The 22,906-nt window shown below is 53.1% G+C and overlaps 1 protein-coding gene across 1 annotated transcript in view; it reads left to right on the top strand.

Annotated features, from left to right (window-relative positions):
- Msi1 (musashi RNA-binding protein 1) overlaps positions 1-22,906 on the top strand; it is a 26,875-nt gene that overhangs the window by 2,850 nt on the left and 1,119 nt on the right. Inside the window, exons 3-15 of the mRNA XM_013014290.1 lie at positions 247-402; positions 495-576; positions 690-774; positions 4,112-4,153; positions 5,742-5,834; positions 9,846-9,894; positions 11,270-11,352; positions 11,703-11,820; positions 14,920-15,000; positions 16,613-16,669; positions 20,728-20,796; positions 21,376-21,563; positions 21,884-21,947. Coding sequence (XP_012869744.1) covers positions 247-402; positions 495-576; positions 690-774; positions 4,112-4,153; positions 5,742-5,834; positions 9,846-9,894; positions 11,270-11,352; positions 11,703-11,820; positions 14,920-15,000; positions 16,613-16,669; positions 20,728-20,796; positions 21,376-21,563; positions 21,884-21,925 — 1,145 coding nt within the window. The 3' untranslated portion in view covers positions 21,926-21,947. The remainder of the gene's footprint in view (positions 1-246; positions 403-494; positions 577-689; positions 775-4,111; positions 4,154-5,741; positions 5,835-9,845; positions 9,895-11,269; positions 11,353-11,702; positions 11,821-14,919; positions 15,001-16,612; positions 16,670-20,727; positions 20,797-21,375; positions 21,564-21,883; positions 21,948-22,906) is intronic.

The raw sequence follows: 22,906 nt of genomic DNA on the forward strand, positions 1-22,906 counted from the left end.
GCGCCCCGCCCGGGGGACCCCGGGGGCGCAGGGAGATCGCAGAGCGCGCACGGCCCAGCGGGCGGAGGGGAGCAGCAGGAAGGGGTTCCGGGGGGGGCGTCGTGGGGGTGGGCTTGGCCCCCGGGACCCGCCGGCGGGAGCGCCAACTCCGCTCGCACCTGCGGCTCAAACTTTTGTAAGGCGGCTCCCGGGGCGGCGGGAACCCGGCCGGAGCGGTGTCCCCCCCACCCCCTTTACACCCTCCAGCCCCATTTGGGCCCTTGGTCTCCCGGGGGGGGGCCCGGTGGGCTCGGGGAGGCTCCCGGGGAGCCCAGCTCGTGCAGGGTGGCGGCGGAGGGGGCAGTGTGGAGCGCGCGGGCAGCTTGGCGCGGGGGCGGCCGGGCCGCGCCGGGGTCACCGGGGGCAAAGGACAAGGGGAGAGGGAAAGGGGGGGGGCAGGGGAAGGAGGGCGCAGGGGCCGGGGCCGGTCCGAAGGCGGGGTGTGTGGTTTACAGAAGGGCTGCGCGAATACTTCGGCCAGTTCGGGGAGGTGAAGGAGTGTCTGGTGATGCGGGACCCCCTGACCAAGAGATCCAGGTGAGCCCTTCACCCCCTGCTCCTGCGCCCTCCCGCCTCGCCCGCCTCGGCCCCCCCCCCTCCACCACCGCCACTCGCAACCATCTGCCTCTCTCTCCCTAACGCGGGCGCAGGGGTTTCGGCTTCGTCACTTTCATGGACCAGGCGGGGGTGGATAAAGTACTGGCGCAATCGCGGCACGAGCTGGACTCCAAAACAGTGAGTGGCCTTTGGGGGGGGCAGGGGGGTTCCTTAGAGAGAAGGAAAGAGAGAGAGAAGGCTGCGGAGAGGGAGATGATCCTGATTCCCCCCGCCCCCATGGCCCCTGAGGGGACAGTTGAATAAGAAGGCTGCCATGCTCTGAAACTTTTTCACTTGAGTTGGGGGGGAGGTGTGTTGCAGAAGAAGGAAGAAAGATTCCCAGGTCGGGGGGTGAGCTGTGACTGCCTCCTCCCCCTGCCAGCACCCACCCACCCACCCTCCCACCCTCCCCGCAGTATGGGTGAGGGCAAAGCCAGCTAGCACCTCTGCCTTCTAAAGTACTAATCTTGGTGCCTCGCAGTGTGGGGTGGGGCCGGCTGCCTCCCCTAACCCCAAGTGAGTGAGTCAGGGCTAGAGTGACCCCACCGGGTGACTTCTCTGAACTCCTAACTAGTATGTGGCTCTTGCTGACGCCCCCCCTTTCCATTCCAGACCAATGGCAAAGCATCCCTGGGTCTCTCTGCCTCCTTTGCTCCCTTCCTCCCTCCCTCCGCTCCTGACTTTGGTCAATGAGCTTCTTGCTTTGTGTAGAAGACCCGAACCTGCTTCACTCACTCTCGCAGGAGTTTTATGAGAAGGGAGCTAGACGGTTTGAAGGGGTGCAGAAGGGGAGGTGGAGTGGGGGGAACCTTCTGAAGACTAGACCTTAGGAGAAACTCTTTGCCATTCAAACTCCTGGAACATTTTGCTCCTGCCCCCCTGTTCTCCAGTGTCTTGGACCCTGCAGGGGGCGCTGGTGGAGGCCAGTTCTAGGGGGCGAAGGCAAAGGGGTGTATGGGAGGGGGAATCAAGAGGATGGCTGGCTGACCCAGTGATGGGGGTGTCTGTCTGCGAGGGGAGGCCTGGGACAGAGTGAGCTCCTGTCTCCACACACCCCTTCTTTCCCCTGGCCTGGGCCTCCCTTGCTTAGGTCAATCACTGGCTCCTGTTTACCTGCAACAATGGCTGGTTGTGCCCAAGAATTTGTTCAATTACCGCCTGTCCCGAGTGCCTGTTATCTCTGCCCAGTGGCTCCCACTTCTGCTTACAGTAATGAGCAAATGAGGCCAGGCCTCGACTTTGCCCGCTCTGAAAGGATCTTCTTGGCGCAGCCCGAGTGACCCAGGCTGGGAAGGGAGAGACAGTGGCCTATTGTTTTTTGGTGATTATCTGCCATCAAGCTGCCTGTTCTCCTACCATCCCCTGTCCTCAGAATGCACTGATGGCTCCTGCCGAACTCAGGAAGCCTGAGTTTAGGAGCTGGGGCCTGGAGGGAGGGGGGCGGCTGGAGGAGTGAAAGATTGATAAGGACAAGACAGAACAGGAGGAAGGATGGGGAGATGGGTATCCTTAGGATACCAGGACTGGCTAAGGGCAAGGGCTTTGTCTGTGTTTGGCATCTTTGGGTTGGAGAAGGGGGTGGGAGGGAGATTTGCTGTGGGGAGTCTATTTTGGGTTCTGACTTCCACCTTTTATTTACTTGTTGGGTTTTATTTATGTTGCCAGCTGTGAGTCAGAGTGGGGGGTGGGGAGTGTCCGCTACAGGGGTACAGGTGAGTCAGGGGGAATGTGGCTTGGGTACCATCTCCCCATTGGGGCCTGTGCAGAGGGACCGTCTGAAGTACATAGGTGTCTGAGGACGCTGCATCTGGAAGAAACAGACTGAAAATGTCCATAAAAGTGTGAAATCAAAACTTCAGACAGGGACCATAGGCACCTTGGATTTTTTTTTTCTTTCCTTTAGCCCAGGGGGTTTTTGCTGGAGGAGGCATTGCCCTGGGCATGGATTTGGGAGGTACTGTCTTTATGGGAAGATTGCAGTAGGAACTGGCAGAGGGCTCCTTCCCCGTCTGTGCCATTTTGAACAGAAGGAACTTTGGGAAAAGACACATCTTCCTTGTGATTGGCTACTCAACTTCTGAATGATGTGCATTCCTATGAGTGACAAGAAACTGTCTAGAATGACCCTGCCTTTAGGTCTTGTGTTGGTCACAATGTCTCATGCCCTGTCTCTTGCTGTTTGTCAGTTTCGCTGGAGTACCCAGGTCCAAGTGCATCTTGATTTTTCCCTCTGGTTGTTCCCAGCCAAGGGCAAAGGTGGCCTCCTGGTAATAGCTCTTTTGTTTGTGAAATGAAGGGCAGTTCACAAAGGGCTGCTTTCACCTGTGTGTGTGTGTGTGTGTGTGTGTGTGTGCACGTGTGCGTGTGTGTGTGTGTGTGTGTGTTCTGGGGCTTGAACTCAGGGCCTTATGCTCTCAATTAGCTTTTTCCACTCAAGGCCTAGTGCTCTACCAACTTGAGCTACACCTCTATTTCTGACTTTTTGGTGGTTGATTGGAGCTAAGAGTTTCACAGACTTTGCTGCCCAGGCTGGCTTCAAACCAAGATCCTCAGATCTCAGCCTCCTGAGGAGTTAGGATGACAGGTGCCTAGCTCCTCACCTATGTTATCTTATTTAAGGCCTCACAGCTGTCCCTGGGGAGAATGGCAGTGATTGTCCCCACTTTGCAGATGTGGGTACTGAGGCTGGGGGGGGGAGTGAATGAAGTTACTAAGATCACAGACTTGGCAAGCAGCCCAAAGTTACTAAAGTCCAAGTCCTATGCCCTTTCATGTCATCAAAGACTTGAGGCACCCTGCCTCGCCCCAAGCCTGGCTTCATTATCGGGAGCTGTTTGCTTACTGCTTCTAGGAGGGTTGCAAGAGGCTGGAAGGATTGAGGAAACAGAACTAAGTCTATTCCTGGTAGTTCTGAACTCTCATCTTGTAGCTCTCTCTCTCTCTCTCTCTCTCTCTCTCTCTCTCTCTTTCCCAGGCAAAGTATATTTCCATTTGCAAGGCTTCTAAAGTCAGAGTTGAATGCCTTCCCTAGACAGATAGCTGTGTGAAGTCATTTAACCAAGGGAGGCTCTTGATGACCTGATACTTGAAGGAAAAAGATTTGGCTTACATCATTTCTGGTTCTTACTGTGAGTTAGACACCATGTCAAGTGCTTTGAATGTATTATCTCTGGTAATCCGCAAATGACCTTTTGAGGTGGGTATTATTCATTCGTCTATTTTGCAGGTAAGCTTGACTCTCAGGCTCGGAGAGGTTAGATCAACTTGCCCCAGGTCTCACAGCTGGGATGTGCTGTAAGTGGGATTTGAACATAGTACCTTGTTTAACCACTGTGCTTTCCTGCCTGAGGCTGCTGTTGGTTCCTGTGACTTCTGGGTTCCAGAATGAGAGAGGTGCTCCGAATGGAAAGCTGTAGGATGAGGACCAGAAGAAATGTGATAACGAAGACTTCTAAACATCCCCCTTGTCTTTCAGATTGACCCCAAGGTGGCCTTTCCTCGGAGAGCACAGCCGAAGGTAGGTGTTGCATCTGAGATTTGGGAATCACCTTGGGTGACTCTGGACATTGATTTTTCCCAGCATTACCTTCAGTGGCAGATGCTTCTGGATCTTGCGTGTGGAGTGTTTCTAGAATAGGCTGGGGTAGGAAGAGGGTGTGTCCCTGGCTCTGTGCGTGTTAACATCTGTGCTCTGGGGTAGACTGCAAGGGGGAGGGGGGCGCTGAATGTGTGGGACCTCATGGGTCTTTCTGTATTTGAAGTTAGTACAGTCTGGGGCCCTGAGTCTTAATTCTGACCTCATAGATCACAGTCTTTATGCCTAGAGCTTCTGGGGGTCAAAAATAGGACAGGATTGCCCCCTGAAGCTGGGTTAGATTTTGACCAGGAGCCTATTCTGATGCCCCCTCCCACTTCCTGTCACCTCCTCCCTCTCCTGGGAGGTGTGCTGGGCTTGCAGAGGGGGAAGGGAACCAAGAAGCTGGTCACCTGTTATCCTTTGACTTAGGTTATCTGTGTCTGCTCCCTTTCTCTGGTGTTCCTGAAGAGAAGGGGCAGTATAGACGGAAAATGGATTTCTGAGCAGTTGAATGACGTAGCCCTCCAAACTTGTGCTACAGGGCAGGTACCACAGATTCCAGGCCTATGGCAACTAGCCAGATCTTTCTTTCTTTCCTTTTTAATGCATTGCCTCTCTGGGACAGAAAGAAAGGCCAATTACAGGCCAGGGAGTCAGGATCCCCGGGTTTGTGGACATTATCACATGGTCTTCCCCAGGAAATGTCAGTTTCCCCCTTTGTAAAGGGGTGGTGAGAATGAGAGGGCTTGGAGATTCAGAGCCACTGAACTCCATCAAGGCCTCCGGGGTCCTGACAAGATGAAGGGACGGGAACAGTTTTAGGAGACAGGAAAGGGACATCTCTGGAAGGGGTCCAGCAGAGAGCCTGAAAGCAATTACCGAGCAGGTATCCGAAGGAAGCCGTACCAGGGAGCACATGGTCGGAATTGGGTTAATTCCATTAAGCAGTTTGGTGACAGAAGGTGCTTTAGTGTTAGGATGGGGTTGGGAATTGCTGTGGATTAGCCGTGCGCTCCTGGGGTAATTAGGACCATGTGTTCTTCCTAAAACAGGACTGGGGCCACGGGGCTGCCAGAGGTTGGGTGGGGAGGAGGAGGTTGATGGGGAAAATGTCGGAGTTAAGTTCAGGGACACCCCCTCCTTTCCCCATGGCCTTGGCATCTCCCAGGAGGGCGGGTGGGGCTTTGGAGGTAGGCTGTGGATCTGGGTCATTAGTCCACCCCCCCTTCCCTAGTAGATGAGGACTTAAGGGAGGTTATTTTCCAGGCCCAGACCCCGGAGGGGGAGGGGGGAGAGGGGGCAAGAAGGAGGCCTGAGTGAGGACTCATGTGCCACGGTGTGGGGTACACAGCTGCCTGTGTTCAAGCCGGAGCTTGGCGGGGGAGGGGGTTCGCTTCTGAGAGGCTGGGGCCACCGAGAGCTTGTCAGCTGGCATCCTGGTGGGGGTGGGGGGGAGGCTCGAGCCCCTGCTGGTGGCAGTGGGCCACAGGACTCAGATGCCCACTCTCTCCTTCCCTGCCTTTAACAGATGGTGACTCGGACGAAGAAGATCTTTGTTGGGGGCCTCTCGGTGAACACCACAGTGGAAGATGTGAAGCAATATTTTGAGCAGTTTGGGAAGGTGGGTCATTGCGGAGGGGCGGGGCATGCTTGCTGGGATTGTGAACATGTTGGGGAGTACAGTAGCAAGGAGGGGACTGGAGCCAGGCTACCTCCCTCCAACCCCCACCCCCGCCATCCTACCAAAGGTGAAAGAGGCACTGGGTATATTCTGTGGGTGAGATCAGGCCAGGCCACTGTTCAGGCTCTTGGCCCATCTGTGGGCCTCTGACTGGACATCCCCAGGGGAAGGATGCCACACAGTAGTGTTCTTTTGTTGTCCTTCCCCGGTCTTTTTCTCCTGCTTATCTTCATTCTCCCAGGGGAGGACATGCTCCTGTAGCCAGTTCAATCTAGTCACCACCCCCACCACCCCCACTTTGGTCTCCTGAGAGTTTGCACCTGTCCAGGCCACGGGCAGCTGTACCTCCCCGCCACCCCTTCCTAGTGGTGGATGATAAGGAGACAATAAATATGATTTCCCTGGGCTGGGAATGTGGCTTAGTGGTAGAGTGCTTGCCTAGTGTGCATGAAGCATTGGGCTCAACTCCGCGGTACCACATACACAGAAAAAGCCAGGAGTTATGCTGTGGGCTCAAGTAGTAGCCTTGAGCACGAAGAAGCTCAGGAACAGTATGCAGGCCTTGAGTTCAAGCCCCAGAATGGCAAAATAAATAAATAATATGACTTCCCCATTGTACCCAGTACCCTGTGTGCACAGATGGGGAGACTTGCAAAGCAGGATCTGGGAAGGTTGATAACCCCACCCCCCCTTGTCCCCTAGCTTATGGGTGGGAAGTGAAGAAAACACCCCAGATTCTGATCTTGTCCAGAGGATTGGCTCTGAACTCTGAGGTGCATGGATCTTTTAACTTCTGGGTCAGTGAAGAGGTAGAGTATGACAAGGTTAGGAGGCGGGGCACTGGCCGGACAATCAGGTGTCCTCAGACCAGGTGAGCAGTGTGAACGTCAAAGTCCTCTAGGGAGATAGATGGCAAGGAGCCATCCGAATGTCAAGGTTAAAGGAGGTGGAGGCTCCATTTTCCCATGGAGGCATTTCAGGTTTCCCAGTAGGCCAAGGCTGGAAAAAGGTCTGGGGAAATGGGTGGCTGTTTGGGGCCAAGAGGCCTATGGACTCAGACCACTTCCATGGGGACCTGGCACCCCCTGACTTGGTCAGGTCGGGCCTGGGCCCCAGAGACACACGGACACACACACACACACACACACACACGGACACACACACACACACAGAGACCGAGAGAGACAGAGAGAAGGGCGCTCCTGGGAAGCAGCAGGCCCGGGCTGGGCTCCGGCGGGGTGTCTTTGTGTCTGAGCGCCGAGCATTAGAGCTCACACTAATCTGATCCAGCAGCTGTGATTGGAGGCCGCCTGCCCCCGGGGCCGGCGTTGCCACGGCAACCGGGCCCCAGGAGAAGCCGTCAGCGGCCGCGTCTTTTGTTCGGGCCTAAATCGGCGTTGGCATGTGAAACCGGCCCGGGGAGGCCAGGGGGAGCCGGAGAATAGGCTGCCAGGGAGCGAGGGGGACAGCCGGGAATGCCAAGGGCCCCGCGGCAGGGGGCCACCCACCACCTCCCTCCCTGGCCCGGATCGAGGGGCCCCTGCCGCCGCCGGGGTTGGGGAGGTGGGGGGGTGGGGGGGAAACAATGGTCAGCCGCCATGGCTGCCACTCAGGCTTAGTGGTCGCCGAACTTGGCGGCTCCCACTGGTCAGCAGGCCTCGGTCGCCTCCCCTCCCCCCTGCATGAGCCCCCCTGCCCTTGGGTTCCCATGGAGACCAAAGCCTATTAAGGACACTGGGCTGAGAGCCCTCCCTCCTCTCAGCTCTCCCCAGGAGGATGGGGTGGGGGGGGTGAGGGTGGAGGGGGGACACCGATGGAGGTACCCTGGATCCCTGCCATTTTCCTTCCTCTCTGCCCTGGCTTCAACCCCACTACCACCCGGTACCACCCCAAAGGGGTGTAGGCCCAGATCTGTCCAGCCAAGGCCCCAGTTGGAAGATGTAAAAAGACCCAGGTACATACTGAGTTTGGAAGATTGCATAGAAAGAGGGGAGGTTTCAAAAAAAAAAAAAAAGAGGGCCGGAAAGACTGGATTTGGCCTCCATCAGTTTGTGGGTCGGGCAAGAACTCAAAAGCTGTGGGATTAGGGATAAAGGTGTGGCTGTTGCTTCTGTTCATTCCCTTGCGTCCATTCAAGAAATAATTAATGGAGCCCAAGGTGCTCCATAGAGCAGTGACCACAGATCTTCTCATAGAACCTTGAAGCCATTCAGCCCTCTAAGCTTTGCCAGCCTCCTCCATGGGATTGTGGGCCAAGTCCCTCCACGTACAAGAGAAAAAACAGCAGCTGTTAGTTACTAAGCATTTACTAAATCCCAGGTACTTTTTAAAGAGTGTTGCATGCACTATCTCATTTAACACCTTCCTAGGAGATAGTTGCTATTCACACCCATTTCACAGATGAAGAATCCAAGTCTTGGAAACCTAAAGCTACTTGCCTTGCCTCAGATCACCTAACCTGCCAGTGTACAACCAGGATTCCAACTCAGGCCTGCTCTACTGAAAAACCTGAGCTTTGATCAAAAGCCGCCTCTGTGTCTGTTTTCCAGGGGGTTTAAACAGATAGGCAGAAGCCTGAAGTGCTGGGGTGGGGGTGAAGGTGGTGCTGTGCTGTAGGGCCCAGGGCTGGAAGTTCCTTGGGGCAGGGGAAAGGGGGCCATCATTTCCCTCTAAGATGCTCCTGGGATCTGGCTTGATGCTAAAGGCGAGCTGGAGGAGCATTGTAGCTCAGGGTCAGCACCATCCACTTTTAACAGGGTACAGGAAGGTCGGTCTGGAGATGGGAGGAAGGGAAGCCAGGGATAGACTGTGCCCACAGTCTGAGGAGTTGACCTTTGGTGAATCAGACAAAAGGGCCAGAAGGGCTAGTGGTTCACTCCTGTCATCCTAACTGCTGGAGAAGCTAGGTGAGATCTGAGGATCGAGATTCAAAGGCAGCCTGGGAAGGAAGGTCTGCGAGACTTAGCTCCAGTTCACCACCAAAAAGCCGGAAGCCAAGCTATGGCGTAAGTGGTTGAGCATGAGCCTTGAGCAAAAAAGTTAAAAGTCACCCAGATCCTGAGTTGAAGCCCTAGTGCTGGCACAACAAAAGAAAAGAAAAAAAGAGGCAAGAAGTGCTGGAGGAAGTAGCAAGGAGCTATGACTGGCATTTAAGAGAGGGAAACTGTAGATCTTCCCTCGTCCCTTCCCCACCCCACCCCCCCAGTCAGTGGAAGGCAGGCAGCCCAGGCACTGAGCTCTACTTGCTTTAATTACAGCCTCTAGCGAAAGGAAACCTCAATTAGAGAAAAGATCTGTACCAGGAGAGGGGAGTTGAGTCTGACTGCTGTCCTGTTGGCCTTGCCTTTTTGCATTTCATAATCTTGCTCCCCGTATTTCCTTCTCTTTAACATCCATTCCTTCTTGGTTTGGTTCAGGATGGGCTGTGTGACCTTGGGCAGGCAATGGCACCTCTCTGTACCATTTTTTTTTTAATGTACACCATGGGGGATTATTTTCCCTACAAGGAAAGTGCAGATCATGGGGACAAAGTAGCCGGCACATATTGGGAGCTGAAGAATGATGGACTGAGAATGTTGAGTCAGGGTACTGAGGGGGGAAACTTGTTCACTGAACCGAGAGCAGATATAGAAGGCGCTGGTGGCTCACACCTGTAATCCTAGCTACTCACAAGGCTGAGATCTGCAGATCATGGTTCAAAGCCAGCCCGGGCAGGAAAGTCCGTGAGACTCTTATCTCCAATAAACCACCAGAAAGCCGGAAGTGGCACTGTGGTTCAAGTGGTAGAGCACTAGCCTTGAGCTGAAGAGCTGAGGGACAGCGCCCAGGCCCAGAGTTCAGACCCCACGACCGGACCCCAAAAAAAATAAAAAAGAAGGCTGGCATGGGCTGGGAGCGGGTTGTGGGGGTTCTGGTGTCTGGTGGACCCCCTACAGCAGGGCTGTATTTCAGGTGGACGATGCCATGCTGATGTTTGACAAAACCACTAACCGGCACCGAGGTGAGTGTGCCCCTCCCCCTTCTGCAGGCCGGGCCGGGGGCCTGTGGTCAGCCAGGGGGCTGCAGGTCACAGCTGCCCTTTCATCTTTGCCTCCTGACATTCTATCCCCAAGGATCTGCATCCTCTCCAGGGCCTGGCCTTACAGAAGGCTTTTGTCCCGCCATTTCCTGTGCTAGAAACTTGCCCAATTACAGACACAGAGAGGAGCAGAGGACGGCCTCCCCCCTCCTCATCGCAACCCTCTACCACCCACCGCTGCCCCCCACCCCCTTCCCTGGGCCAAGTCTGCCTCTGCTGGTGGTTTACCTTGTGGCTGGTAACTAGAGCTGAGGCCAGGCTGCCCCAGGGCTGGGCTGACTCCACTGTCCCAGGCAGTTTGCTCTGTGGCTGCCCCCTACCCTAGGCCAAGCGCAGTCCCCTAGCCACTTTGGCCCTCAACCTGTGGTCATCTGGATCTTGGGAGTACTTGGGCCTGGCTGTTTATCTTCCAAGGGCCTTCCCTTCTGAGAAATCCATCCAGATGCTGGCGATACTCTGGAAGAGGCTAGGCTGCTCCTTCAACGGGCCCTTGTGGGGAGTGGCTATGGGCTACATATATGTGTATGTATATATGTGTGTCTGTATATCTGAGCACAAGGATATATTTGGGTGCTCTCTTTTTCGAAAAGCACTGAAGGAAAGAAAAGGCATGTTAAATTACAGCCTTCCTGAATTCCCTGCCCCTGTTTCTATGGGTTTTACATTTTCAGGTTCAAGGAATTTTGGATCCAAAAAAAAATGGAAAGGGCTAAGGATATAGTTCATTGGTAGAGTCTTTGCCTAGCATGTGCAAGACCCTGGCCTGTGTTCTTGGAAATTACACTCGTACTAAGCCGACATTTCTCCTCAACCATAAGCATGACAACTATTTGCCTAGTATTTACATGGGTTTTAAGTAATGGAAGTCATCTAGAAATGGTTTAAAGTATACAGGATGGCTGTGTATAGGGGGTACATGCAAATACTATCACATTTCATCCAAGGGACTAGGGCACAGTATAGATTTGGTATCTCTGAGGGTCCTGGAATTTGTCCCCCTCTGCTCCTGAGAGACTACTAGGTTCTTGTGGCATCTTGGCCGCTTCCTAACTTGCTGTGTGACTCTGAGCAAGTTCCTTCACTCTGCTGAGCCTTGTTTTGCTCATCTGTAATTTGGGACCTGAAACCCTGTGTCAGCTGGTGGTTGAGAGGCTCCTAGGCTGTGGCTAGAGCCTTTCATTAAATCTCAGACACTTGCCCACAAACGAGGAGCTGTGGTATCTGTATGGCCTGGGGCTAGGTGTTGACCATCAACCTGCTTCTGACCCTACCCTTGCCCCTTGTCCCACCTCTCCAGGGTTCGGATTTGTCACGTTTGAGAGTGAGGACATCGTGGAGAAAGTGTGTGAAATCCACTTCCATGAAATCAACAACAAAATGGTGAGCCGAGGTTAGAGGGAGGTTGGGGTGCTGAAAGAGTGAGTGGGACTCCGGAGGCCTCGAGGAGGGCTGCTCAGCGCGAGCTGGGCAGACACCTGTTCCCCTGACACCATAGGATGCTGTCACACCATGGTTAAGTGGATCTCCCCATGAGTCTCAGTTTGGGGGTCTGTAAAGTGAGACTCACTCAGCTCAGTGCGAATGCTTGTTCCATGGAACTGGTGCCTGCAAAACCTTTTGCATACATAACGAATGCTCCATAAATGTGAATAACGAGGCCCAGTGTGGGATGGGGGGGGGGACAGTGACCCTAGCCCTAAGAAGGGACTGACTGTCAGGTCTCATTGCAGGTGGAATGTAAGAAAGCTCAGCCAAAGGAGGTAATGTCTCCCACGGGCTCAGCCAGGGGAAGGTCTCGAGTCATGCCCTATGGAATGGACGCCTTCATGCTGGGTATCGGCATGCTGGGTACGTTGCTAGGCCTGCATCTGCGGCTTCTTCATGCCCGGAACTGCTCCCCAGGCTACCAGGGGGTTGCGTGGGTGTCACATCTCTGTGGTTTGCCCTCCTGTGTGAGTCATTGGGCAGGAGTGGAGGCCAGGCATCTCATCGGGTCTGGCAGACCTGCCCTAAGGTGGGGTGGTTTGGTTGTCAAGTTCTGCCCCCTTGTGGCAGCTGGGAAAATAGTCCAGCTGCCCCATATTAATTGGTCCATCTATCCAATCTCTTATCCATCCGTCTATCCATCCATCCATCTGTTCATCCAGTAAATAGATATTGAGCTGGGCACTGTGTCATGGATCTCAACAGTGCCTTTCCTAAGATTTAAAAGTCTTTTAGAAAAGACACCTAAGTAAGAAGGTAAATAAGATTTAGGTTGGAGTATATGATACCAAAGGAGTATGGCCACAGAAGTTGCACTAAGACTTAAAGAAACTGGAAAATAAATTACATTTGTGCAGAGTAGAGTCTTCAGGTTGAGGCAAAACCAGTTATGGGCAAGGAGGGAAGAAAAGAAAACTGTTCCAGACAGAGGGGAAAGCATTTACACAAAGGCCATTGGAAAAGCAGAAAGAAAATTCCTCCTTTTTGTCATTCAGATAATTTTTAGATGTGGGGGGGGCTGTGACTGTGGCGGGGGAGGGGGTGTGCGTGCATGCACCAGAACTGGAGATTGAACTTGGCTTTGCCCAATTGCTGGGCTCAGTTATTCACAGCTGGTGCTCTACCACTTAAGCCATGCCTCTAGTCTGTCATTTTGCTGGTTACTTGGAAGCCTTCAAAACTTCTCTGCCTCAGCTATCTTTGAAGGGAGATCTTCCCAGGTCTCAGCCCCCTGAATAGGTAGGATTGTAAGTGTAAGCCACCAGCACACAGCTTAGGGAGTGGCTTTGGGAGGGACAAGACTTGTCCTCATGGGACTGTCCTTCAAGCAAGAGAGGAGTGAGTGGGCATTGTCCCCACAGAGTGCTTGAGGGGTATGGGAGACTTAAGGAGGTACCTAAAGAAAACTCTATAGGGGCTGGGAATGTGGCTTAATGGTCAAGTGCTTGCCTAGCATGCATGAAGCCCTGGGTTCGATTCCTCAGTACCATATAAATAGAAAAACTGGAAGTGGTGCTGTGGCTCAAGTGATAGAGTGCTAGCCTTGATCAAAATCAGTTCAGGTACAGTGCCCAGGACCGGCAAAAAAAAAAAAAAAAAAAGGAAAGAAAGAAAGCTCTGTGGAAGGGCTGGGAAGGTGGCTCAGTGGTAGAGTGCTTGCCTCACATGCATGAGGCCCTGGGTTCGATTCCACAGCACCACATAAGCATGAAAAGCCGGAAGTGGCGCTGTGGCTCAAGTAGTAGAGTATTAACCTTGAGGTGAAGAGCAGAGGGACAGCGCCCAGGCCCAGAGTTCAGGCCCCATGACTGACCAAAAAAAAAAAAAGCTCTGTGGAAGTTAGAAAGGCTCCCAAGATGAAGCTGGGGTCCTATTGCTCACACCTGTAATCCTAGCTACTCAGGAGACTGAGATCTGAGGGTTGTGGTTCAAAGCCAGCCCTGGGCAGGAAAGTCTGTGAAACTCTTATCTCCAATTAGCCATCAGAAAACCAGAAGTGGCACTGAAGCTCACAGTGTTAGAGTGCTAACCTTGAGCAAAAGAGCTCAAGAGCAGTGCCCAGGCCCTGAGTTCAAGCCCCACGACCAAATAAATAAATAAATAAAAACAAATAAATAAATAAAGGCTGAATATGGTGGCTTACATCTGTAGTCCCTATAGGAGAAGGAGATAATCTGGGCTACCTAGAGAAACTTTGTTTCCGAAAATTCAAGAAAGAAGTAAGGAAAGGTCGGCCCAATGGCTCAGGCCTGTAATCCTAGCTACTCAGGAGGCTAAGATCTGAGGATCGTGGTTCAAAGCCAGCCTGGGCAGGAAAGACCATGAGACTGTTATCTCCAATAAACTACTAGAAAACCGGAAGTGGCTTTGTGGCTTAAGCAGTAGAGCGCTCGCCTTGAGCTGAAGAATGTACGACCAATAAAAAAGGAAGGAAGGAAGGAAGGAATTGGGAGGAAAGGAGAATAGAGGGAAGGATGGAAGGGAAGGGAAAGATGCAAAGAAGAGGAAGAAAGGGCTAGGAATGGGGCTTAGTGGTAGTCTTTGCCTAGCATGCATGAAGGCCTGGGTTTGATTCCTAGTGCCACATAAACAGAAAAAGCCAGAAGTGGCGCTGTGGCTGAAGTGGTAGAACCATAGCCTTGAGCAAAAAAGAAAGCTCCGGGAAGTGTCCAGGCGCTGAGTTCAAGTCCCAAGACTGGCAAGAAGAGGAGGAGGAGGAGGAGGAGGACCCTATGCTAAATAGATTTGTGGTTGAGAGCCTCGGGGCTAGTCAGACCTGAATTCAACTCCCAATTCCACCAACATTACTAATTATAGGATTTTTTTCCCCTTGAGAAAGACAGAAAGTTGGCATTTATGGAAACCATGAGATATTCTTGAACAAAGACCTCAGTGCTGTGTAAGGGGTGGGGGACAGCTGAGGGAGGGGGAATGAGGAGACTTTTTAGACACTTGTGCAAGGAGGCCTCATTCACTTAATCACTGGGTGGGACGTGGAGCAGAGGCACCTGAACAGCAGGTGCAAAGGCCCGGAGGTGGAAGTGAGTTTGGTAAATTTAAGAAGCCCTCAAAGAAAGCCCTGTAGCTGGAGCCCAGGGAAAGAGAGACTCAGTATATAATTGATAAAGGCAGGAGGAGGGTGAGGACTGGAGCACAGAGGAGTTTGGTCAGGGTGTTGGATTGTCCTCAGCCAGTTTCCAAGTCTATAAAACAAGGCTTCCAATAGTACCTAGCTGTGACTGTGCTTAAGAGGTTTAATGAGATAACCGAAGTGTACTCTGGGTTTATCATAGGGGTTGACGTGCACCAGGTATTTGGAAAGCAGGCCTGGGGGTTTTCCATGATATCACTGCGGGAGGGAGGAATTTATGTGGCTCAGATCCACAGCCACGGTCCCAGGGAGGGGTGGGAGGAGGGGTAACGGATCTGACGGATCTGACACTGCCCCTTTGCTCCTGTCAGGCTACCCCGGTTTTCAAGCCACAACCTACGCCAGCCGGAGTTACACAGGCCTTGCCCCTGGCTATACCTACCAGTTCCCCGGTAAGTCCTCCTTGTTGTCACCCCGCGGCCAGCATGTCCCTCATTTTCTCAGGCAATTTGCAGATGGGGTCTGGGGTGCATGACTTGGGGTGGGGGTGGGGAGTCTGCCTGCTGGAGGCTTGGAAGGAAGGGCGTGTCTGCAGAAGGAGGGCTTTTCCCATTCTCCATCACTCCCTCCATGGCGCTGTGTGGCACTGTCATCTCTCAGGCTGTTTGTCCTCTGTCTGCGTCCTGCTTTTCTGTCCTCATGGGTCCAGAGGTATCATTCTCTCCCAGGGAGGGTACCCGGCTTGCAGTGGGTGGGGGTCCCTAAGAGCCAGAGTGGGCCCTATCTTCCCTGTCACACCTACCGTGGCCAGGGTGCTGTGCTGAGTCCTTGCAAGTTCCCAAAGCACTCTGGAGATACCAAATCCACCCTCATTTGTAATTGGACATGAAGCCAACACTAGAGTGTGAATAAGGTCCTGTGACTATCCAGTGTTGTTTTCTTTCAAGCATAAAATATCAAACACTTATAAGACTCTCATTTACTTATAATGCTGAGCCAAAATAGCCAGGCTGTAGCCAGGCACCAGTGGCTCATGCCTGTAATCACAGCTGCTCAGGAGGCTGAGATCTGAAGATTGTGATTTAAAGCCAGCCCCAGCAGACTTAATCATCAGGAAGCTGAGGCTCAAGTGGTAAAGTGCCAGCCTTGAGGGAAAAAGCTGCAGTCAGGGCCCAGAGCCTGAGTTTTAGCCTCAGTGCCAGCACCAAAACAAAACAAAAAGCAGGCTGGGTGCATGGTTCAAGTGGTAGAGCCCCTGCCTTCCAAAACTGAGGCCCTGAGTTCCAACCCTAGTATTATAACAAATTAATTAATTAATTAATAGCTGGGCACCGGTGGCTCATGCCTGTAATCCTAGCTACTAAGAAGGCTGAGATCTGAGGATCACGGTTCAAAGCCAGCCTGGGCAAGAACATCCGTGAGACTCTTTATCTCCAAAACCACTAGAAAACCAGAAGTGGCGCTGTGGCTCAAGTGGTAAAGCGCTGGCCTTGAGCTGAAGGGCTCAGGGACAGCACCCAGGCCCAGACCCCCCCAAAAAAATTTCATTAATTAATAAAATAATAATAAAAAAGAGAATGAAATGAAAACCAGATGCCAGTAGCTCACATCTATAATCCTAGCTACTCAGGAGGCTGATATCCTGAGGATCGCAGTTCGAAGCCAGCCCAGGCAGGAAAGTCCATGAGACTCCTTATCTCCAATTAACCACTAGCTAACTGGAAGTGGTGCTGTGGCTCAAAGTGGTAGAGTGCTAGGCTTGAGCAAAAGGGGCTCAGGGACAGTGCCCAGGCCCCTGAGTTCAAGCCTCACGACGGACCCAAAAGGCAAAAACCAAAAAGCGCCCAGCATTGTGGCACCACCATTGATTGCTCTGGGCCCATGATGTAGGTGGTGACTGCCTGCTCTGACTCTCCCTCTGTCCTCTCTCTGTCCCCTGCCCCCCACCTGCCTGCTGGGGCCTGTGCTCGCCCACCCCCTCCCTCAGTACCCCGTGGTTGCCCCCTGGGCCACGCCCGAGAGACTCCCCTACCTCCTCCTAAGCTGTTTTCCGTTTCATTTTAGAATTCCGTGTAGAGCGGACCCCACTCCCGAGCGCCCCAGTCCTCCCCGAGCTTACAGGTCAGTTGCTCGGGACCCTCCCGGGGAGAGCTCAGTGGGACCCTTTCCTCCTGCCCACCAGCCCCTTGGCTGTGGGGCCACAGCGGACTGGGCCCCGGGCACTGACCAGTCTCTGTAGCTCCATGGCCCTTCAGAGTGAGGCACTGAGCCAAGCCAAGCAAATGGAGGTAAAGTCACTCATTCATCCATTTGCAAATATTGATCTAGCACCTTCCAGGCGCCAGGCACCACAGAGGCTCTGGGATCCAACAGTGAACAGGTCAGGATCTCAAAAGCAGAGCAGAGTGGGCCTGTGGGAGGGGGAAGGGCCGGGGGGGGGGTATGTGGCCCCATGCAAGCCAGGATGCATGCGTGTACTTGGCGCTGTGGCCCTGCTGAGGGGTGTGGACTCAGAACTCTGGGTCTCTCGTTCGCAGACAAGCCACAATCCCAGCTTCTGTTTTCGTAGGTTTTTTTTATTTTTTCTTCTTCGTTTTTTTTTTTCTTCCACTCAGTTTTAAATATTGGCAACAAATTCCAAATTACCAAGACCCTATGATAGGCTTGTCAATGCATGCCATGGATTGTTGAATTGCTGAACCAGCCTTTGGTGGCCCCCATTTGTGACTTCTGGAAACGTGGGGTAAAGGTGGTTGGCCAATGGGAGCCCACTGGGGCTAGCTGAGGAGCTGGGTGAGTTGGGCCGGGCTGGGGAGCTGGGTGCACACAATGTAGGGTGTCCTGGCTTTCTGTCCAGCCTGCTTCTTCCCACCCTACCCGGGTTCCTCTCTGCGACCTGACCTTGTATGGAAGATATGAGCGTGGATACTGCTTTTTAGATGAGACCTTCCTTCCAAGGGGTGCTCAGGGGTCCCCCAAAGTGAGAGAGGGAGCAGATAAACATGGGCGAAAGGGACAGAAGGAAGAAACCGACTACCGTGAGCTGAGTTGCATTTAACCTGGAACCTGGATGGGGAGGGAGACTTTGATTGTGTAAAGAAGTCTGTGCTAGGCGCTGGGAAGGTGGCTCAGTGGTAGAGCGCTTGCCTTGCATGCCTGAGGTCCTGGGTTCGATTCCTCAGCACCACAGAAGCAAAAAGAAAGAAAAAAAAGCCGGAAGTGGTGCTGTGGATCAAGTGATAGAGTGCTAGCCTTGAGCTAGAGAGCTGAGGGACAGTGCCCAGGCCCAGAGTTCAGGCCCCACGACTGGACCCCCCCCCCAAAAAAAAAAGAAGAAGAAGTCTGTGCTAGCTGGGTGCTGGTGGCTCACACCTGTAATCCTTTCTACTAAGGAGGCTGAGATCTGAGGATCGTGGTTCAAAGCCAGCCCAGGCAAGAAAGTCTGTGAGACCCTTATCTCCAATAAACCACTCAGAAAACCGGAAGTGGCGCTGTAGCTCAAGTGGTAGCACTAGCCTTGAGCTGAAAAGCTGAGGGACAGCGCCCAGGCCCAGAGTTCAAGCCCCATAACCGATTAAAAAAAAAAGTCTGCGCTAGGGGGGTTGGAGGTGTGGCTCAGTTGATAGAGCATTAGTCAATACGTAAAAGCAAAGCAGCAGGTGCTGAGCTCAAGTCCCAGTCTTAGATCTAAAAAAAAAAAAGTCTGTTTCTAGAGCCAGACACTGGTGGCTCAGGCCTGTAATCCTAGCTATCCAGGAGGCCAAGATCTGAGAATTATGCTTCAAAGACAGCCATAGCAGGAGAGTCTGTGAGACTCTACACTTCTATTACCAACCAAAAAAAACCAGAAGTGGTGCTGTGGCTCAAGTGATAGAGTGCTAGCCTTGAGCAAAAGAAGCTCAGGGATAGTGCCCAGGCCCTGAGTTCAAACCCCAGGACTGGCAAAAAATAAATAAATAAATATTTTTTAAAGGCTGTGCTAGCCAGATGTCACTGGCTCATACTTATAATCTTAGCTACTCAGGAAGCTGAGATCTGAGGATTGTAGTTGGAAGCTAGCCCGGGCAAGAAAATTCATGAAACTCTTGTCTACAATTAACCAGCAAAAGCCAGATATGGAGCTGTAGCTCAAGTGGTAGAGCTCCAGCCTTGAGTGAGAAATCTCAAGGATAGTGTCCATGTCCAAGGCCTGAATTTAAGCATACAAAAAAAAAAAAAAGAAGGAAGGAAGGAAAGAGGGAAGAAAGGACGGACTGTGTTAAGGATCTACTATGTAACACACTACCATCAGGCCCTTGGGGCGGGGAAAGACAGCTTTCATGGAACATACTGCCTAGAGAGAGAAACAAATATTTAGCACTAAAAGAAGTAACTCTTTAAACAAATATTTATCACTAAAAAAAGTAACTCTTTACTCGGTGATAAGCACTCCCTAACACTGATTCCTCTTTGAGTTTGTGATGTGGAAATGGGCCAGAAAAGGAGACCTCAGTGCCCAGCCCCTGTCCCTGCCAGCTCAGCCATTCTTGGGCATCTGGCATCTAAACTTTTCTCTTGCCTGAGAGAAAAGGAGAGTTGGGCTGGGCACCATGGCTCACCCCTGTAATCCTAGCTATTTCAAGAGGCTGAGATCTGGGCTGGGAAGGTGGCTGGGTTCAATTCCTCAGCACCACATAAGCAAAAAAGCAGAAAGTGGTGCTCTGGCTCAAGTGAGCTGAAGAGCTGAGGGGCAGCACCCAGGCCCAGAGTTCAGACCCCATGAGATCTGTGGATCAGGGTTTAAAGCTAGCCCAGGCAGGAAAGTCCATGAGACTCTTATCTCCAATTAGCCACCAAAAAGAAGTACAGCTGTGGCTCAAGCGATAGATGCAAGCCTTGAACAAAAAAGCTCAGGGACAGCACCCAGGCCCTAAGTTCAAGCCCAGGACTGGCACATACACCAAAGAGGGAGGGGGGGTGCGGGTAGGAAAATTGGCTGTTTTCTTCCTCCTCCTGAGTTCAGTACATATTTATTGTGCCAGGGTTGGGTCTGGTCCTGGGACACAATAAGTCAGATAAGGGGGCTGATATTCTAAAAGAAAAAAGAAATTAAAAAGGGGGGGGTAAAACAAACCAGTAAGTATGAGATTTCAAAAGGTGAGAAAGTCAGAAGGTCTCCCCCCACCCCTAGGACTGGCTCAGAGCCTGTATTGTGGGAGGGCTTCTCAGAGGAGGTAATGTCTAAGAAGGAGCCAGCTGTCCGAGTATCTTGGGAAAGACCCCTCCCAGATGTAGGAACCATGAAGTTCTGCATTTGAATCTCCCCCCGCCCCCCCCCCTGCACACACAGCCTGGTGGCTTTGCTGAGGATCTAAAGGAGCCTTGTCTGAGTCACTTAAACAGCTCCAAGTGGTGATGGTTAAGATGAGAGCTTGGTATCCCACAGACTTACCAAGTGCAAACCCTGAAGTCTTCAGCCCCAGGAAGCCACTCACCGGCTCCAGCCAACGCAATAGTGAAACAGAGCTCCTGGCCGGGCGTGGGTGTATATTCCTATAGTCCTAGCATTCAGCAGGAGGAGGATTGTCAGTTGGAGGCAGCCTCCACTACATGGTGACACCCTGTCTCAAACAAAACAAAAGCAAATGGAAAGCAAATCCCTTCTCCTCCTTCAGCAGACATGAAACCCCGTGGATGGACCCAGAGCGAGGCTCTGTGGAAGAGGTTGGAGGTAGACAGAGGGCAGAGCAAGGCCCCTGACTGGAGAGGCTGATAGAAAGGGGGGCTGAAGGGGCTGGGGGAGGGGTGGCCATATCTGGCTGGCTCTGAGGGGTGCTGGGGTGGGGAAGAGGAGTCTGACCAATGGGACATTCTGGAGCCCCAGGACACATCCGTGTGCTGAGACCAGGGGCAAGCTCTCTTAGCCCTTCCAGGTCCAGGACTTACAGAGAAGAGACAAGTATAGCCAACAATCCCTCCATGAGTGTTGGAGTATGTTCTTGAGTCCAGGGGAGAAATTGAGGCAGAGATACTTGCTGGGACCTTCCCCCCTTTTTTCCCATCCATAGAGTGAGGTTACAAGATGGTGGCCCAAAGGTGACCCCTTGGGTGCAGAGTCAGGCGGGAGATGATGATGATCATGTCCAGATGGTAGAGGCCTCCTCCAGCCACGCTGAGTGTGCCCACGCCTTGTCTTTCAGCCATTCCTCTCACTGCTTACGGACCAATGGCAGCCGCCGCCGCAGCAGCAGCTGTGGTTCGAGGGACAGGTGAGGCCTCCTGGGAAGGGAATGCAGGGGACAGAGGAAGCCCAGAGGAGGGAGGAGGGACTACCGACGATGCCCCTCCCGCCCCTGTCAACAAGGCTCATATAGTCTCTCAGTATTAACTGAGCATCTACTCACTGCTGGGCATGGTGCCATTCCTGATGAGCCAGACAGGAGCTACACGCACAGGGGGTCTGCCTTCCAGATCTTACAGACTGGGGCAGGGAGGGGGACATCACAGTTCAAACGGCCACAATTCTGAAGGGTAGCCTGCTGCTCAGAAAGCGGAGGAGCTCCGAGCTGGGGCCTCTAGAAAAGGCCAAAGAGGAGGAGAAGGAGAAGTGTTCTCGGGGGAAGGAACTGCATGTGCAAAGCCTTGAGAACCAAGTTAGCATGGAAGAGCCCAGGTCGGGGCGGGGAGGGGGGCAGGAAGGGGCAGAGGACCTTCAAGGCCAGCTTTGGGGCCTGCATTTGCTTCCGGGTGGTGCAGGTAGGGCTGGGTGGGAGGGGATGGCGGGGGTGGGGGTGCCATGGGCCGCAGTGGGCATCAGAGCTATCACTGTCTTCTTTCTGGGTTGTCAGGCTCTCACCCCTGGACGATGGCTCCTCCTCCAGGTTCGACTCCCAGCCGCACAGGGGGCTTCCTGGGAACCACCAGTCCCGGCCCTATGGCTGAGCTCTATGGGGCGGCCAATCAGGATTCAGGGGTCAGCAGTTACATCAGCGCCGCCAGCCCTGCTCCCAGCACTGGCTTCGGCCACAGTCTTGGGGTGAGTGGCCAGGTTTAGTGATCCCAAAGGTGAGGGGCAGCAGGAAGCCTCGTCTGTCCAACGTGGGAGGAGGCAGATGGAGACAGGAAGTATCACTTCCCAGTGGCTTCCATTGGGGTGGCGGGTGCTTACTCATCACCTGCTCCATCTCTGACCGCACGGAGGCCAGCTCAGGGATCCCCTGGGAGGTGGTGATGTGTCGATCTGCAGTGGGGGGGGGTACTGTGGGCAGGGTGAAGGGCCTGTGCCCCATCTGCCCCACAGAGCAGGAGACCTCAGACTGTTTCCAGGATTCAGAGTCTCATTTTTCCCCCCTCTAGGGTCCCTTGATTGCCACAGCCTTCACCAATGGGTACCACTGAAGCAGGGGACAGGTGGCAGGAGGTGAGAAGGGGGATTGTGGGCAAAAAATCAAGCAAACGGGACTGGGAAAGGTGGCTTAGTGGTAGAGTGCTTGCCTTGCATGCATAAAGCCCTGGGTTCGATTCCTCAGTACCACATAAGCAGAAAAACCAGAAGTGGCGCTGTAAGTCAAGTGGTAGAGCGCTAGCCTTGAGCACAGAGAGGTCAGGGACAGTGCCCAGGCCCTAAGTTCAAGGCCCAATCAAGCAAACAAATAAGCATTCCTATGGGAGGAGGGAGCTGTTGGAAATGAAGGGTTCAGGGATGTCCCTGAGAAGGTGACATTCAGCTGGTCTTGGTGGTCAGGCCTATAATCTTAGCATTCTGGAAATTGAGACAGGAAGATTGTGAGTTTGAGGCCAACCTGGACTACACTGTGAGATCCTCTCCACTCCTACACATACACACACACACATACACACGCGAAAGAAAAAGAAGCCCAGTGCCAGTGGCTCACACCCATAATCCTAGCTACTCAGGAGGAGATCTGAGGATCGCAGTTCAAAGCCACCCTGGGCAGGAAAGTCCGTGAGACTCTTATCTCCACTAAACCACTAGAAGACCGGAAGTGGTGCTGTGGCTCAAGCGGTAGAGGGCTCACCTTGAGCGGAAGAGTGCAGAGACAACACCCAAGCCCAGAGTTCAAGCCCTACGACTGACCAAAAAAAAAAAAAAAAGAGGAAAGAAAAAGGAAAGAGTAGGCACTGGTGGCTCACACCTACGATCCCAGCTACTCAGGAGCTGAGATCTGGGAATTGGGGTTCAGAGCCAGCAGCTCTGGCAGCAAAGTCCATGAGACTCTATCTCTAATTATCAGAAAACCCCACGTGGTACTTTGGTTCAAAGTGGTAGAGTGGGGGCTGGGAAGGTGGCTCAGTGGTAGAGCGCTTGCCTTGCATGCATGAGGCCCTGGGTTCGATTCCCCAGCACCACATAAGCAA

This window comes from Dipodomys ordii, unplaced genomic scaffold (genome assembly GCF_000151885.1).
Source record: "Dipodomys ordii isolate 6190 unplaced genomic scaffold, Dord_2.0 Scaffold23, whole genome shotgun sequence".
NCBI classification, from domain to species: Eukaryota; Metazoa; Chordata; class Mammalia; order Rodentia; family Heteromyidae; genus Dipodomys; species Dipodomys ordii.